This window comes from Sylvia atricapilla, chromosome 30, assembly GCF_009819655.1.
Source record: "Sylvia atricapilla isolate bSylAtr1 chromosome 30, bSylAtr1.pri, whole genome shotgun sequence".
Taxonomy (NCBI): Eukaryota; Metazoa; Chordata; class Aves; order Passeriformes; family Sylviidae; genus Sylvia; species Sylvia atricapilla.
Genome location: NC_089169.1, coordinates 1155171 through 1170404, shown reverse-complemented (window position 1 = coordinate 1170404; position 15234 = coordinate 1155171). Strand labels below are relative to the sequence as shown.

The 15234-nt window shown below is 48.5% G+C and overlaps 1 protein-coding gene across 4 annotated transcripts in view; it reads left to right on the top strand.

Annotated features, from left to right (window-relative positions):
• Nucleotides 1–959: 959 nt before the first annotated feature.
• The window catches only part of ASH1L (ASH1 like histone lysine methyltransferase), a 65298-nt gene continuing 51023 nt past the window's right edge, over nt 960–15234 (top strand). For 3 of the 4 annotated variants that reach the window (XM_066337834.1, XM_066337833.1, XM_066337837.1), the window contains exons 1-2: nt 963–1122; nt 7714–8258. In XM_066337834.1, coding sequence (XP_066193931.1) covers nt 7839–8258 — 420 coding nt within the window. In that variant the 5' untranslated portion in view covers nt 963–1122; nt 7714–7838. Of the gene's footprint in view, nt 1123–7713; nt 8259–15234 lie in introns of all 4 variants that reach the window. The other variant, XM_066337836.1, reaches the window with a different exon arrangement.

Sequence of the window (15234 nt, the reverse complement as noted above, 5' to 3'; positions counted from 1 at the left end):
ATTTTATATATACATATTGCTGTAATACAGTTTTAAAATTAATTTCTTCTATTTCTTGCAGACGGTGTTTTAAAACACCATTTAACAGCAATTACAAATGGCCGTAGTAATTCCCATCAGATATTGTGAGCATCCCACTCCATCATTCCCAAAATATGAAGCATATTAAACTGTTGGAAGAAGTCTGGTGGGGACAACAATGTAGCTAAAAGGGCTGGGAGAGCTGGGAATATTCAGCCTGGAGAAGAGCAGGATCTCGGGAGACCTCAAAGCACCTTCCAGGATCTCAAGGGGCTACAGGGAGATGGAGAGGGACAGGGACCTTCATCAGGAATGGTAGTGATGGGACAAGGAGTACAAATTGACAGAGAGAAATGTTAGGTCACCTATTAGGAAGAAATTCCTCCTGTGAGAGTGGTAAGGTGCTGGTAGAGGCTGCCCGGAGAAGCTGTGGCTGCCCCTGGATCCCTGGAAGTGTCCAAGGCTGGGCTGGACAAGGCCTTGCGTGATCTGGTCTATTGGAAGATGTCTCTGCCCATGGCCAGGAGGGTTGAGACTAAATAACCTTTAAGGTCCATTCCAACCCCTTAACATCCCACGAGTCCAAATTCACGAAAAGACTTTAACGACCCTCAACTGACAAGTGCGTGGGTGTGGCATTCAAGGAAAAGATGGCTTTGTGGATGAAAAACACCACCTGCATCACTCGGGGGCAAAAAAGCTCCTCTTCCTTCCCCGTCTTTTCCCCTTCGCGGGCACTTTCCCTATGGGCGGGACCGGAGGGGCGTGGCCAAAATGGGCGTGACGAAAAGGGGCGTGGTCAAAAGGAGGGGGCGTGGCCAGGCGTGACCGCCGCGCCCTCTACCCGCGGGGGTGTGGCCGCTCTGGGGGCGTGGCCTGGCGCGGAGTGGGCGTGGCCGGCGGCGGGGGCGTGTCCGTGCGCTCGCTCGCGGCGGAGCAGGAGCCGCCGCCATTTTGGTTCCGCCGCCTCGCTCGGCTCAGGCCCCGCCGCGGCGGCCGCTCGGTCCCGGTCCCGCCCCGGCCCCGTCCGCGCCCGGGCGGCCGCGGGGATGCGGCGCGGAGCAGCCCGTGCTCGGCCCCGGCCGCACTGCCGCTGACACGGTGAGGAGCGGGCGGGAGGGCGGGCGGGGACTGGGACCGCCTCAGGCCCGCGGCCCGGGGGGAGGGGAGGCGCGCCGGGATCCGCCGCGGGGCCGCCCCGCACCCCGCCCGCGGCTCCTCCGTGTGCCCCCCGCGCTTCCCCCGCACCGCATCCCCGCTCCCGCCCCGGCGGCGGGCGCCGGGGATCCCCGGCGACGGCGGGGGATCCCCGGGGGCGGCGGGGGGGGAGATCCCCGGCAGGGCCCGGAGCGCAGCGCGGGGAGCGGGGCGGGGGATCCCTGACAGCCGGGGACGGGCCGGGGAGTTCCTGAAGCCAGGCCCGCACCGGGAGGCACCGGGGATCCCTGACAGGGGCCGCGGCGAGGGGCGGCGGATCCCCGCTGGCGGCGGGGCCCGGTGACACGAGCGGCCGCGGCGGGGCCCGGGGCAGTTCCCGGCGGTGCGGGGCCTGACAGCCGCGCTCGGACGTGTGTCGGGGGCCCGGCTGTCACCTGCTCGTGGTCCCCGGTTCCCTGCGGAGCGGGGCTGTGCCCGGGGCTGCGCATCCCCGAAGTTCGCTGTTTCCCCGGGCACGGCGCGGTCCTGCCCCGTGTGACGGGCGGGGATCCGGGCCACGGAGGCGGGGGTCTCCCTGCCAAATATTTCTGTGGTTTTTTAGGGTTTTGGGATATTGGTTGCTTTGCTGGATCAGTATCTTGTAGGTTTAGTCATCCACCTTCTCCGAGATCATACTTCTGAAATTTGACTTTCATCGCGTTTTTAACCCTATTTTAGCTTTATTGACCATGAATTTGGGTTCAGATGGTTGTGCCTTAATTTGGCCCTGCTGATCTTTCACATCAAAAGCCAAAATGTGTTCCCATCCCGTTGACTTTCTAACTCCTGGCTTTGGCCCTTGGTTTGTGGTTCTTCACCCCGTTAATTATGTAGCAGAGAACTGGAAGCTGCTTGGAATGTGGGTTTCCATGCGATGGCCTCAGGACACGCATTCGCTCTCCTGCTGGCTGTGTGTTGGCAGGAGCCACTCAGGGAAACTGGAAGTGGTGGGAGCTCTGGGAGCAGGGACAGAACCTGTGGCTTTCTCCTCATCCCTTGAAATCTCAGTTTTCATTTTCAGGAGCAGTGCATCTTCTTTCCTGGTTTGATTTGGCTGTCCTCCTTGCAGTCATTTAGAGTGTACCTGCACTTGTTTTCCAGGGGTGTGGGGTTTGGGGGGTGAATTCTTTAAGACTTGTGTTTGCCGTGGTCATCCTTGAGGACCTTGGGATCATCCCTGGTGCCTCTGGGAAACGGGGGAGTTCTGGCAGCTGTGTGAACATATGGGGAGAGATGGGCTCTAAAATCATCATCTGTCTGCCTGCTTGAGTTCTTAAGAAGTGTTCTTGCTCAAAGCTTTTCTCAACTGTCTGAGAGTATAAAAGAGAGACTTTCTTTTTTTTTCATTTTGAGGAGTTCTAAGTGTGAAACATCTTGGTTTAAAAGACAAAATTACCACAATTTCTTTTTGGACTTGAATTCATTGCTACAGGCAGTCGGCAGTCGCCTAAAAAGGTTTGAGTGATAATAACCAGTGACAAAACTTGAGTTGCAGTTTCCAGAAGAAGCTTTTTTTTTCCCCAGTTGTTTTCAAAAGTTTAAACTGTCCTGGAGGATATAAAAAGCAGGTTTTTTTTCCTTAGTGGAAGAGACAGACATATTGGTAAAAATGGCAGTGCTGTCATCACAAGAGAAAAGTGGCAATAGCACATGAAGTTACTGAATTAAAGGTATTTAAAAATAGATATTGTTGTCTATGGGATTGTTGGCTTTTTAAAAATTAAATTAATTTCTGCTGCTGTTGGAAGGGCTGGTGCTGTTGTGGACACATTCTCCCACTCCAGTGAGGTCATGTGCCCCATCTCCAGCTTGCAAAGGGAAAAAAATCTGTCATGAGACCTGTTGTGATTGTTCTGTGAAAGCAAAATCTGTGTTTGTCTCTGGTTTTCTGTCTGTTACCTGTGGCACAGGTGTGGCCATTCTGGCACTGGGGTGGTTGGGAATAACCAAAGGCATCTGTCTGGATTTAAGGGGAAGTGCTGGTTTGCTGTGACCCTTACCTTTTACTAGATGGATATAAAAAAGTGGGTTTTGTCCTGAAAAATCCCCTGGAAGGCACTGGATGTGGAGACCTCTCACTGAGCTCCTGACTCAGACTCTAGCAGATGGGATAATATTTTAGGAGAATTCCCAAAGTGCTTTTCCCTCAGCATTGGCTGATGTTGGCACTCAAAGCCTAAGGGCTGAGGAACCTTTGCTCCCATCAAACACAGGTTGGTTATGCAGATTTTAGCAATTTTGCCTTTATTTGCATGTGAATAGGGAACGGACAGAATTACCCTGCACCTCCAAATTCAGCCCTGTGATTCCAGACCTGCAGTCAGCTGGGGCCAGGTTAAAAACCAGCAGAAATTCTCTCTGCTTCCCACTTTTCCTCCCACTAGAGCACACTTGCAGGGTGTTATCATGTCTGTCCTCTGTTTTTTTTCTCACAAAACCCATGTCCTGCTCCTTGTGCTTTCCCTGAGCGTGGCCTCTGCTCCCAGAACTTCTGTGGATATTCTTCCTGGCAAGACAGGTCCCCTGGGATTGCTGTCTGTCAGAAACACATCCAGCAGATTCCAGTTGGAAAGTGTTTTATTTATTACCTCTTGGAACACAAACAGGAACTTGATTCCTGATAAATGTCTCCATCTCTAAACGTTTTAAGGCTGCTTGTGCAGGTGATGCAGGGGCCTTGAGCTCCTGTTCCCCCTGTTCAGGGATTGTGATGTGGAGAAATACTGTAAGGCTTTTCCCCATGTTTTATTTCTCTGTTCTGAGTGTGGTAGCTGTTTTCCTTAGCAAAGAAAAGAAGACAAGGAATTTGAGAGGGGACTGTGGGAGGCCACAGAGTTTGTAGTAACATTGTGGGATTTCTAACAGTCAGCTCAATTGGTTTTAATGTCCCTTGGAGCTGAAGCAATGAAAAGAACCAAAGGAAGAAACAGTCACCTTCCAAGTATGACATGACAGTGTGTGTTCATCGACAAAAGCAGCAGCAGGAATGAATGCAACATCCTGAATTAAACAGAGGGAGAAATCTCAGTTAATATTGCTGAGGGGGTGTGGGGACACATATCTGGGATCTGGCAGTAGAATCAACCCTTGGCATTTTCTTTCTGGGAAAGCAGAGGATCAGAAGAACAGAAATCTTAGCAGCTGATGGGCAGAAAGGGCTTGGGATGTGACACTAGGGGAATGAGGATGAATGCCAGGTATTAAAACTCTGTATGGCATTAAAGAAATCATCAATGAGCGCCACTTAATTCCAGGTGGCACGTGTCAAAATGGGTGTTAAAATGCTTCATAGTTAATTTTTTGGAGAAGAACGATTTCAGGAGGGATTTGAGGTATACAGAAGCTGCTGGCTGAGGGGCTGGGAGTCTCATGATTTCCTTCGTGGGGAGGTGGTGAGGACATGTCTTACTCATCACTTAAGAGGCCATGCAGGGATCTGGTACTGGATGGTTTTCAATTCAGCCAAAGTTTTGTTAACCTAAGATCCCATTGATGTAGGATAATTCAGAACAAGACTTGGAACTTTGTGCAGCAACCACGGAAAGCAGAGACATGGATAAGTACCTTATCTCACGTGGTTTAGGTCTTTAAAGTCCCAAAGCATCAGAGTTTTCAGGGTAAATTCGTGCAGGTTTTTTTAGCTGCCTCTGAACTGGTGGCTGTCACCAGTTGGCTGCTCATTTGCTTTGACATCCACAAGGTTTTAAGGCACAACCTGCACGAGGAATGGCACAGATCCTGCCGTGAGCGAGGCACACGCAGTGTGAGGAGTAGCACAGAGAAAGTAAAGTGAGAAAAGAAAACAACTAGTGGCATCACTGGGGAAACAGCTCCGAGGAACAGGAGCAGAGGAAGAGCCAAGGTACACTTGAGAACACCTCGGAGACAGTGACAGGAAGCTTGAACTTGATAAGGCAGGGAGAGAGCAGCACAGGGGGATTCAGGGAGATGAGATCCGAGTGACAGACACATATCCTGTGAATTAGTGGGGTAACTGGGGAGTTGGGAGGAGATTACAGTGATCAAGACAAAATGGTGATTAGGGCCAGGATTAGCAGTTTGCTTGTCAGCGTTGAGAGCAATTAATGGATAAATAAATGACCTGCTCTGTGTTTGTGGGTGCCATCAATTTAGTGGCTTTGTTTCTGGGTAGTTACTGATCCTCTTAGCACAGAGTGGGATGTTAGCACCATTCCTTTGCTCTGATTCCCACCGTGCACTTTGGGTCTTGCAGTTTCTAAGGTCAGTGTGTGAGTTTTGCTGTTGATTTCGTATTTGAAGCTGATTAATTCGTTTTATTTGTCAGAAAATGTCTGAAGTGTTGTCACTGCTCTGCACCCCAGTCACTAGAGAGGGAAATAGTTGTGTGAGCACAGATTTGAGAGTTGCCTAATGGCATGTGGGATTTTCCCTTTTCTTGGACTTGAATAATACAAATTCAGGCCTTAGCTCACAGTTATTTACCTGCCTGCCAGTTTTCCTTGCACACTGATGTATATGAAAAAGCCCTTTTTTGGTGACATGGTGAAACCTCTTGGACTAACATTGGGCCTTGAACTGGGCAGTGCCACTGACTCCTTTCTATGTCCATGTCACAGTGCTCTACCCCTTTTTCTCCTTGTAAAACGGAGATTTTATCTAATTACCTTTGGTCTTATGAGTAATAATAGCAGGTTTGGTTTCTGATATTGTGCATAGTTGGAAAGCCAGAGCTGCAGATAGAAACCCCATGAACAATGTGCCCAGAACACATGGAAATAAGTTTGTTTTCTCTGAGGACGTAGCCAGGGAAGCCTGGCTTTGTGACTGGCTGCATCTGGTGTTCCCAGCAGTATTTCTTCTGCCCCCACTAATCCTGGCATCTGTCCTCCAACCTGTGTCCACTGCAGTTGCCTTGGTGCTCTCTGGTGTCACCTTTCACATTCCTGATCCTTTCCCCTTCCCCTGCGGTGCCTGTGCTCCAGAGCCACCCCAAAACCAGCTCCTTGCTGCTGCTTTCCCCAGTTCTTGTCTGGCCAGGGGGGCTGTGGGACCTGCCGTGTGCTCTGTGCTTCAGTGGGCTCCTGCTGAGCTGCCACGAGGTCAGACATCACAGAAAAGTGCTGGGCTCCTTGAGACCTTTATTTGAAACTCACTTGGAGTTCATGACATCTTTCCGTGCCATTCTCACACTTCAGCCTTAACAAGTGTAGAGGAGATAGGGACAGAAGATTCAGGCTGGTTTGGTGCCTGGGATGCTCTTTTCAGCAAATCAGTGTTTTTTTCAGATTTGTTTCTGAACCATTTCATCTCCAAAAATAATAAAGGTATTTAAGTGCTGAAGATATCGGAACATTTTCCCTTTAGAATGCCTCCAGAACAAATATCTTTTCAGAACCTCAAGGGAGGCTGCAAGAAAGATGGAGAGAGAATTTTACAAGGGTTTGGAGACAGGGCGGAGGGGAATGGCTTTGTGGTGAGGCCCTGGCACAGGATGCCCAGAGAAGCTGTGGCTGCCCCATCTCTGGAGGGGTTCCAGGCCAGATTGGATGGAGTTTGGAGCAACCTGGGATAGTGGAAGGTGTCGTTCCCTGCCCACAGCAGGGGTGGGATGAGATGATCTTCAAGGTCCCTCCCAGCCCACACAGTTCTGGGATTTTTGTCTGCATGGTAAAACTACAATGAGCACAGGTTTGGGTTGTTCTCTGGCAGGGAGGGAAGCTCAGGGTCTGTGTGTGAGCAGGGGCTCAGTGCTGCATGAGAGTCTGGGGACCCTCACAAACTTTGAGCTCAACTCCTCTTTACTTTTGCTGTAGTTAAGATGAAAAGTTTCCTTCTGTTGTTTTATGCTAAATAGGTCAGTTCTATATATCTAACAGTGTCTGTGCTGATGGAAGTGTGGACCTCTCTCTTCCCGTGCCTCAGGAAGCACAAAGCAGCGTGGGAATGTTTGGTGGGGTTAGTTGGCTTCTATTCTCCCATCCTTCTTCCTGGATTGGGGAAAGTCCTTAACTAACAAGTGGGTTTTGTGGCGTGTTTGTAAACTGATGCACACGTGGCTTAGGCTCAGCTTTCCTGGTGGCTCAGATAATTAAAACCAGAATATTTCTGAGGTTTGGATGCTTTCTCATGGGTTTTATTTGCCCACTCCTTCCTTAGATGCAGCTCTTCCAGTGGATGTAGAAGCAGCAAGACTGGGACTAACTGGGCTCTGATTATAAATAAAAAAATTAATTCAATGATCAGTATTAAAATCTGTAGCCATCATTTGAAGCATCCTGTGGATAATTTGGAAATTATAATATTCACATACTTTTTATTTTTCACTTACCATTTAAAAGTGTGTTACAGATAAACTGTGGTTTTGAAGGAGGTGACTGAAAGTGTTGGTGTCTTGGAACATCAGCCGCTGCGCTTGTCTGAAATACAATTGTTAGCTTTTAAATTGGTTTCAATATTAATTTAATTTCTGCTAGAAAAATCCAAATTTATTCTGTCTGTCTTTTCTTCTCACAGAGTGAAAGATGTTGACTGCCCATAGTGGAACAGCTCTTCTGAGGAACACATCTCTGTAAAATCTTCCCTAACAAAAAAAAAAAAAAAAAAAAAAAAATCACCCGAAGGCAAATCTTCCGCCTGTGATGGACCCTCGGAATACTGCTATGTTAGGCTTGGGTTCTGATTCTGAAGGGTTTTCTGGGAAAAGCCCCTCTGTGGCAAACATTGGCACGTTGGTGGGCAAAGGGGAGGCAGAGCTCGAGGGCTGCTCCAAGGACGAGGAGGACGGGAAGAAGAGGAGCCGCGAGGGGAGCGCGGAGGGCGGCAGGAGCGAGGCGCTGGGCGATGCGCAGCAGCAGTTCTCCGTGAAGGAGACCAACTTCTCCGAGGGAAACCTCAAACTGAAGATCGGCCTTCAAGCGAAGAGGACCAAAAAGCCTCCCAAAAACCTGGAGAATTATGTCTGCCGGCCTGCCATAAAAACCAGCATCAAGCAGCCAAGAAGGGCTCCCAAGAGCGGGAAGATGACAGAGGAGAAGAACGAGCACTGTCCTTCGAAGCAAGTGAGTGATGTGTCTGTGGGGTGATTTGCAAGTCATGGTCCATTTAAGCTGGGTTTAAAAGCTTCATCATCTCTGCACCACCGTGTTCTGCTGTTTTTCTGTGTAACCTCTGATACTGAAGTGTCTGGAGTTAGAAATGGTTTTCTGTTGTGGCCATTAGCAGGAAAAAAATGCTCTTTCACAGTTTGTCGATTTGTTGTTTCAATAACAGCGAAAGATAATCCCCATGTTCACTTGAAGTGGGTTCGTTTCTGAAAAGTAACGGGGAGATTTGTAGTCTCTTTTCTGTAACAAAGTGGAATGATTTGGGTGTCTTGTCTCTCTTGAGATGGAGCTCTGGATATGCTGTGCTTGTCTTTGATGGTTGGATTTATATTTTTTCCTACCTGTTAGAAGCAGTTGTTTTGCTGTGTCTCACCTGTCACTGCCATGAGTGGCTCAACAAAGGGTTTGAAAAGTAAAATAGACTTTGCCAAATGAGTTAGAAACCAGTGTGGTGATAATCTGCATGTAAATGCAGTGGCTGGAAAGATGTGCCAGGGCTTTTCCAAACACCAGGAAGTAGCCCTGCCTCGAGGATTTGTTTTTATGATCTCCATGATGTAATCAGTAAGAGCAGCAGTAGCAGATAGGGAAAACAGGATAAATGGCAAGGATTACAAATAGAGTTGCATAGATGCTAAATTTTTTGAAGGGTTTGGTTACGGCCTGCTCTTTTTTCCCAATTAATATAAAAGTTTTGTTAATCAAATGTTAGAGTATACCCATATGTAGTACTGCCAGGTGGTTCAGCAGGGGAATCCAGGGAATCCCTGGAAGCTGGAGTCCTTCCTTTGCAGGGGTTGTCTGTTCAGAGGGCTCCTGCTCCAGAGGTTCCCAAGGCTGAAGCATTTCCATTTCTCCAGCCTGTGTCCTGTTCTCGAGGCTTCCTGCATAAATCTGTCCTGGCAGATCTCCTAAGGCAGAGCCTACCCAGGGGGAAGGAAAATTCCTCACCTTGTGCTGAGGTGATGTCTGTCTGACATACCCAGACCTTTTCCTTTCCCCTGGCACACCTTGACTGCAATTGGCCTTGAGAAAGAGTCACCTTAAAGAGAAGTGAAATTTGGGGATGACCTGATTGTGGCCTTCCAGTGCCTGAAGGGAGCCTGCCAAAAAGGGACTCTTCACAAGGGCCTGGAGTGCCAGGACAGGGAGAATGGCTTCCCACTGCCCGAAGGCAGGGTTAGATGGGATATTGGGAAGGAATTGTTCCCTGTGAGGGTGGGGAGGCCCTGGCATGGAGTACCCAGAGAAGCTGTGGCTGCCCCTGAATCCCTGGAAATGTCCAAGGCCAGGCTGGACAGAGCTCAGAGCACCCTGGGGTAATGGAAGGTGCCTCTGCCCATGGCAGGGGATGGAATGAAATTTTTAAAATCCCTTTTAGCCCAAACCAGTCTGGGATTCTGAGTAATAAATTATGTGCTGACAAAACAAGTGTGCTGGATGTTACGTGTAGGGACTAAAATTGCCTTTTCCAGACTCTACAATGCACTCACATTGGGGTTTTCCTCCACTGGAAACAGAGGTGGTTTTAGTCAGCCTATTGAACAAGAAATTCTCAAGTGTACGTTGCGTAACTTATAATTTTGGCAGTGGTCTTTATTTTACATTCTTCCATTTCAGAACAAGCTTATTATTTCTGATGGTGTTTCTAACTTTGGCTTGAAAAACATTGGAAGAGTCGATCACAGTTTATTACACTGATTTATTTTTTATTTTTTTTTGACAAGGCACTGTTGCAATGGGTTGAGTATTGGGCCAGTCTGGAATATCCAACCAGGGATTTCACTTGATGTCTGAATTGAGGTGGCCCCTGCAGCTGAAAAATCTCTCATTCGGGGGAGGTTTAATGTTAAGTTAATCAGGGGAGGTTTAGGGTGGGTGTCAATAAACGGTTCTTCCCCCAGAGGTGCTGGGCACTGCCCAGGCTCCCCAGGGAATGGGCACAGCCCCAGAGCTCCAGGAGAACTTGGACAGCTCTGCCAGGGCTGCCCAGGGTGGGATTGCTGGGGTCTGTGCAGGGCCAGGGGCTGGACTGGCTGATCCCTGTGGGTCCCTTCCAGCTCAGAACATGCCATAATTACCTGATTCTACACTCCAAAAAGCACCACTGAGTCTGGAGACTTTCCCTTTGCATCAAGAGATCGTGCCCTGGGAGTATTTACCAAAGGAAATAATCAATATTTGAATCTGCATGGTGACAGCAGGGATTCTTCATCCTTGACATCTTTGTTTATACACCAGGATTTTTTTTTTTTTCCCAGAGATCCATCCCATTTCCAATGGAAAACAGAAAGGGAGGCAAATATTAGTGATGTTGTAGAATATTACTGCTGTGGTGCATGACCAGGTCAGTTTGAGATTGCAGCGCCTCTCAGTGCACTCCCTGCTCTCCTGCCTGGCGAGCAGCCCCGGTGTGCGATGCAGAGGATGCAGATCTGTTGCATTAAATTTGCATTATTTACAAGAGTTTCAAATCCCTGACTCATGATAACTCACTTTAGATCCTCTGCTCTCTCCAGAGTTGTTTCTGAGATGGTGTTTAAGTCTGTCTGTTCCCTGCTGCCATTTTGCACTTTGGCTTGTTAGAAATGACACTAAACAACATCCTGCTGGTTCCCGAAGTGAAATTAGAAATGTCTGTGTGGAAATAAATGGGAATGATGGCTTAAAACCATCACATGTTTTGAATATTATACCCAAGGGTTGTTTTTTTTGTCTTACTGCCATGTAATAAAGCGAGTTTTAGCGCTGCAAATTAGACTTCAGCAAAGGAAAGCTCTCCGTGAATTTTTGCTGTGGATGCAGAGGAGGGGAAAGCAAACATGTGACCCATTCAAAGCCAGGTGTGGCTTTATTTGGAGCTCTGAAACAGAACTTTCTGTTCTTTTAAAGGAGCAATAAAGAGTTAGAATGAAAATTTAGCACTTGCAGTGTGCACAGTTAACCACTGAGAGACAAGAGAAGTAATAGGATTCTTCTCCTGGGAATACCAGTGTTGCAATGAAAATAGTAGGAAAATCCTTTGCACTGCCATCTGACAGGTTTTTTACCTCAAGTTTAGTGCTGACAGGACTCGTAAAACTTGGGGAGTGTCTTCAGATATATGAATAGAGGGTTGATCTCTTTAGCCTGAAAGGGGAGTGAGTACATGAGGCAAATTGGAATCACAGAATCGTTCAGGTTGGAAAAGCCCTCTCAGGTCATGGAATGCAGCTGTTCCCCAGCACTGAACCCTGTCCCCAGGTGCCACATCCACACGATTTTGAACACTTCAGGGATGGGAATTCCATCCACCACTTCCCTGGGCAACCTCTTCTAATGCCTGACCACCCTTTCGATAGAGAAGTTTTTCCTCATATATTTACAATTTGTCCTCCAGAAATGTGCAGACATAAAAGTTAATTTTTTTCCTGAGGAGAAAATCATAGAACTGCAAAGGCAAAGTCAGAAATGTCTGAGATTCCCAAGTGTTATGAGAAACCAAATTAGCAGGTACTGCAATAGCCAGGCAGTGTTCAGTTTGCTTTTTGACGTTGAGCATGGATTTCATTCTTTCAGAAAGTGTCCTGGGGCAGGCAGACATTGCTGGGCTAGGCCCAAACACCTGAGCCTTGAACAAAAACAGACATTTTGGCCCTGTTAGTTTGTAGGATGGTGTGTTGGAGTGGTTTAGCTGTGCTGGCAAAGGTGCAGTGGTGAAGGTTTAACACATAAAAGGCAAGAAGTGACAGTAGCAGCCTGTGTAACTCTCCCTCAGTGGTAACACAGGGCAGCAGGTTGGGACTCGCCCTGCTGCTCCATCTCCTTATTCCTGTGTAAAACTGCTGAGTGCAGCATTCTGGAGCTCTTTCTCTTGCCTTTGGTCGTGCAGGGAAGCTCCACAGCAAAATGTGCTGATGAAATCACAGCCACCAACTAAAACAGTTTCAAGCAAAGAAGTTAAAAAGCTGAAGAATTGATTTATTTTCTTTTTTGGATAGCTCAAGAATATTTCCTGCAGGATCTGGGACAGCAGTTTGTCTTAGACTAATTCCATAGAATCATTGTTTTTCTGGTAGTTCAAACTTGCTTTTAGAAAAGATTAAAAAGTCTTGGAGGTGAAAAACAAGCATTTGATTTTATATGGGGGATTGCACAGAGCATGTTGATGCCACAACTACAAAACAGTTCCTGTGATTCCTCAAAATGCTTGTTAGAATTGTAGTCTGAGCATTGGCCTGAAGTACAGCAGCCAAAACAATAATGGGTAAATCTGTGTATGCGCATAAAAAATCCTTATTGCTTGCTGGTGGCTCTCAAGAGAAATACCAAACAACGTTTTCATTGACACCCTGGTTCCTTCTAACTACTTCAGGTGTTGGAAGCTGAGACTGTCTTCTGTTTTGTGACTTGGGTTTAGTTGAGAAGTGTGACACCAGACTTGATAGATGTTCCTGTTCACAGGGAAGATCAGCTACCCTTGAGCTTTTTGCAAGTAAATACCAATGCTAATGACAGTAAATAATGATCTAGTAGTAAAAAACCCTGAGACTGTGCGCTAGTGTACAACAACAGATGCCCTTTTTAGAAAAAAAAGATTTTTTTTTGCTGTTGGTGCCTGTGATGATTCTGGAATCACAGAATTGTTCAAGCTGAAAAGGACCTTTAAGATCAAGGAGTTCAGCTGTTCCCCCAGCACTGCCAAGGCCACCATTAACCCATGTCCCCAGCGGTGGATTATAACCTGTTCATAGTTTATATCAAAATAACTTGGGATTATTATTCCTCAGATGAATGATGCAAGTTGAGAAACGGCGTGTTCACATAGGAGATACAGAATTTTCAGTTCAGCTCAGTGTCAGACTAAGAATAATACCAATTTTATGGAAATGTAACATGTTTTATGCAATTGCTTTGGGCAATACTTTTATTGGATGGGTTCTTAAACCAGACAGTTGAACTAAAGATTGCACAGGAACAAATGTTTCAGTTTTTCAAGCACAAAATGCTTTTTGATGCAACGTAATCTCATCGTTTTGAACAGCTTTGTGCCCAGATGGGCCATTTCATTCCATCTGACACCACAGGAACGTAGAGCAGGGCTTGAAATTTGGGCTGAAAAGGCATGGAATTCCAGGAAAACTGGTTTAGTCTATTTTTTATGGCATTGTCCATTTGATTGCAACATTGAGGCAGCAGTGACGAAGCTTGAGGCAGGTGCTTGTGGAGACAGGAGGTGAGACCGGGCGAAACACTCAGGAGATACTGATTTATTTTTTTTTTTCCCCCCACAGTCCTCACAAATCTGTCTGATTAAAACCTGGCTTTGTGCTTCTCTGATACAAAGCTGTGCATTTGTCCAAGTCAGACAGGGAAGCAGGGCTCAGGAGGGAATTAAGTGCTGGATGCTGCCCTGTGAGCCCAGCTTGCAGCACCTGGAGCTGCTGAAAGCAGGAGAGAGGGACACATTTAGAGGTCCATGGAAGCAGCCAGTGAAGCCCTGAGGACACTCCATCATTGGGCTCGACTTCCTGTCTCTCCTTCCCACCTCACAGAGCACTTGTGTGGGCACGAGGAGTTGTTCAGGGAAGCTGGGCACCTTTCCTGTCCCCTCTGCAGGTGGCACTCCTGGCTGCTCCCCACTTCCCAGCTTCTCCAGTGGATTTGGAGGTTTTTAGGGAGAAGTTGCCGAGGGATTGTGGCTGTAGCAGGAGAGCAGGGCTGAGGGTCAGCCTGAGCCCATCCATGGCCACGGGCTGTAACACTGTGGGCTGTGTCCTGGAGGGGTACACTGTGCCCTGGGGGCTGTCTTGTACACTGTGTCCTGTACACTGCGTCCTGTACATGGTGTCCTGTACACTGTGTCCTGGAGGCTGTCCTGTACACTGTGTCCTGGGGAAGGTGTCCTGTACACTGTGTCCTGGAGGAGTGTCCTGTGGTAGTGTCCTGTACACTGTATCCTGGGGACTGTCCTGTACACTGTGTCCTGTACACTGTGTCCTGGGGAAGGTGTCCTGTACACTGTGTCCTGGAGGAGTGTCCTGTGGTAGTGTCCTGTACACTGTATCCTGGGGACTGTCCTGTACACTGTGTCCTGTACACTGTGTCCTGGGGAAGGTGTCCTGTACACTGTGTCCTGGGGACTGTCCTGGACACTGTGTCCTGGAGGGCTGTCCTGTACACTGGGTCCTGCACACTGTGTCCTGTGGTGGTGTCCTGTACACTGTGTCCTGTACACTGTGTCCTGTACACTGGGTCCTGGGGGACTGTCCTGTACACTGTGTCCTGTACACTGTGTCCTGTACACTGTGTCCTGTGGTGGTGTCCTGTACACTGTGTCCTGTGGTGGTGTCCTGTACACTTGGGTCCTGAGGGGGTGTCCCAAGGTGTGTCCCGGGTTGGGTGTCCCGAGGGAGTGTCTTAGGGAGTGTCCTGGGAATGTGTCCAGGGGTCTGTGCCAGGGGTATCCGGGGGCTCGGGGCTGTGTCCTGGGCAGGCTGGTCTGGGGCTGTGTGCAGGGTGTGGCTGTGTGTCCTGGGGTCTGGGAGGTGTGTCTGAGGGCAAGGAAGGGGTGTCCTGGGGCCGTGTTCTGGGGGTGTGTGCCCTGGGGGATGTCCCTTGAGGGATGTGTCCAGAGAACGTGTCTGGGATGTGTGTTCTGGGGGCTGTGTCCTGGGGGGTCTCAGGGATGTGTTTGGAGGGTCCCTGGGGCATGTCCTGGGGATGTCCTGGGATTTGTTCTAGTGCCCTGGGGTGTTGCCCTGGGGGTGTCCAGGGTGGGGTGTGTGTGCTGGGAGAGTTGGGCTGATGTGGCTGAAGTTGATTTACCTGATTCCTTCAGTATATGAGCAGTGGAGTCTAGTTTTTCCACTGTTGCCTCCACACAGAAAATGTCCTTTTTCTTCCTGAACTTTGGGGCTGTGCATGATTGCAGTTTGATTTTGGTATCTGT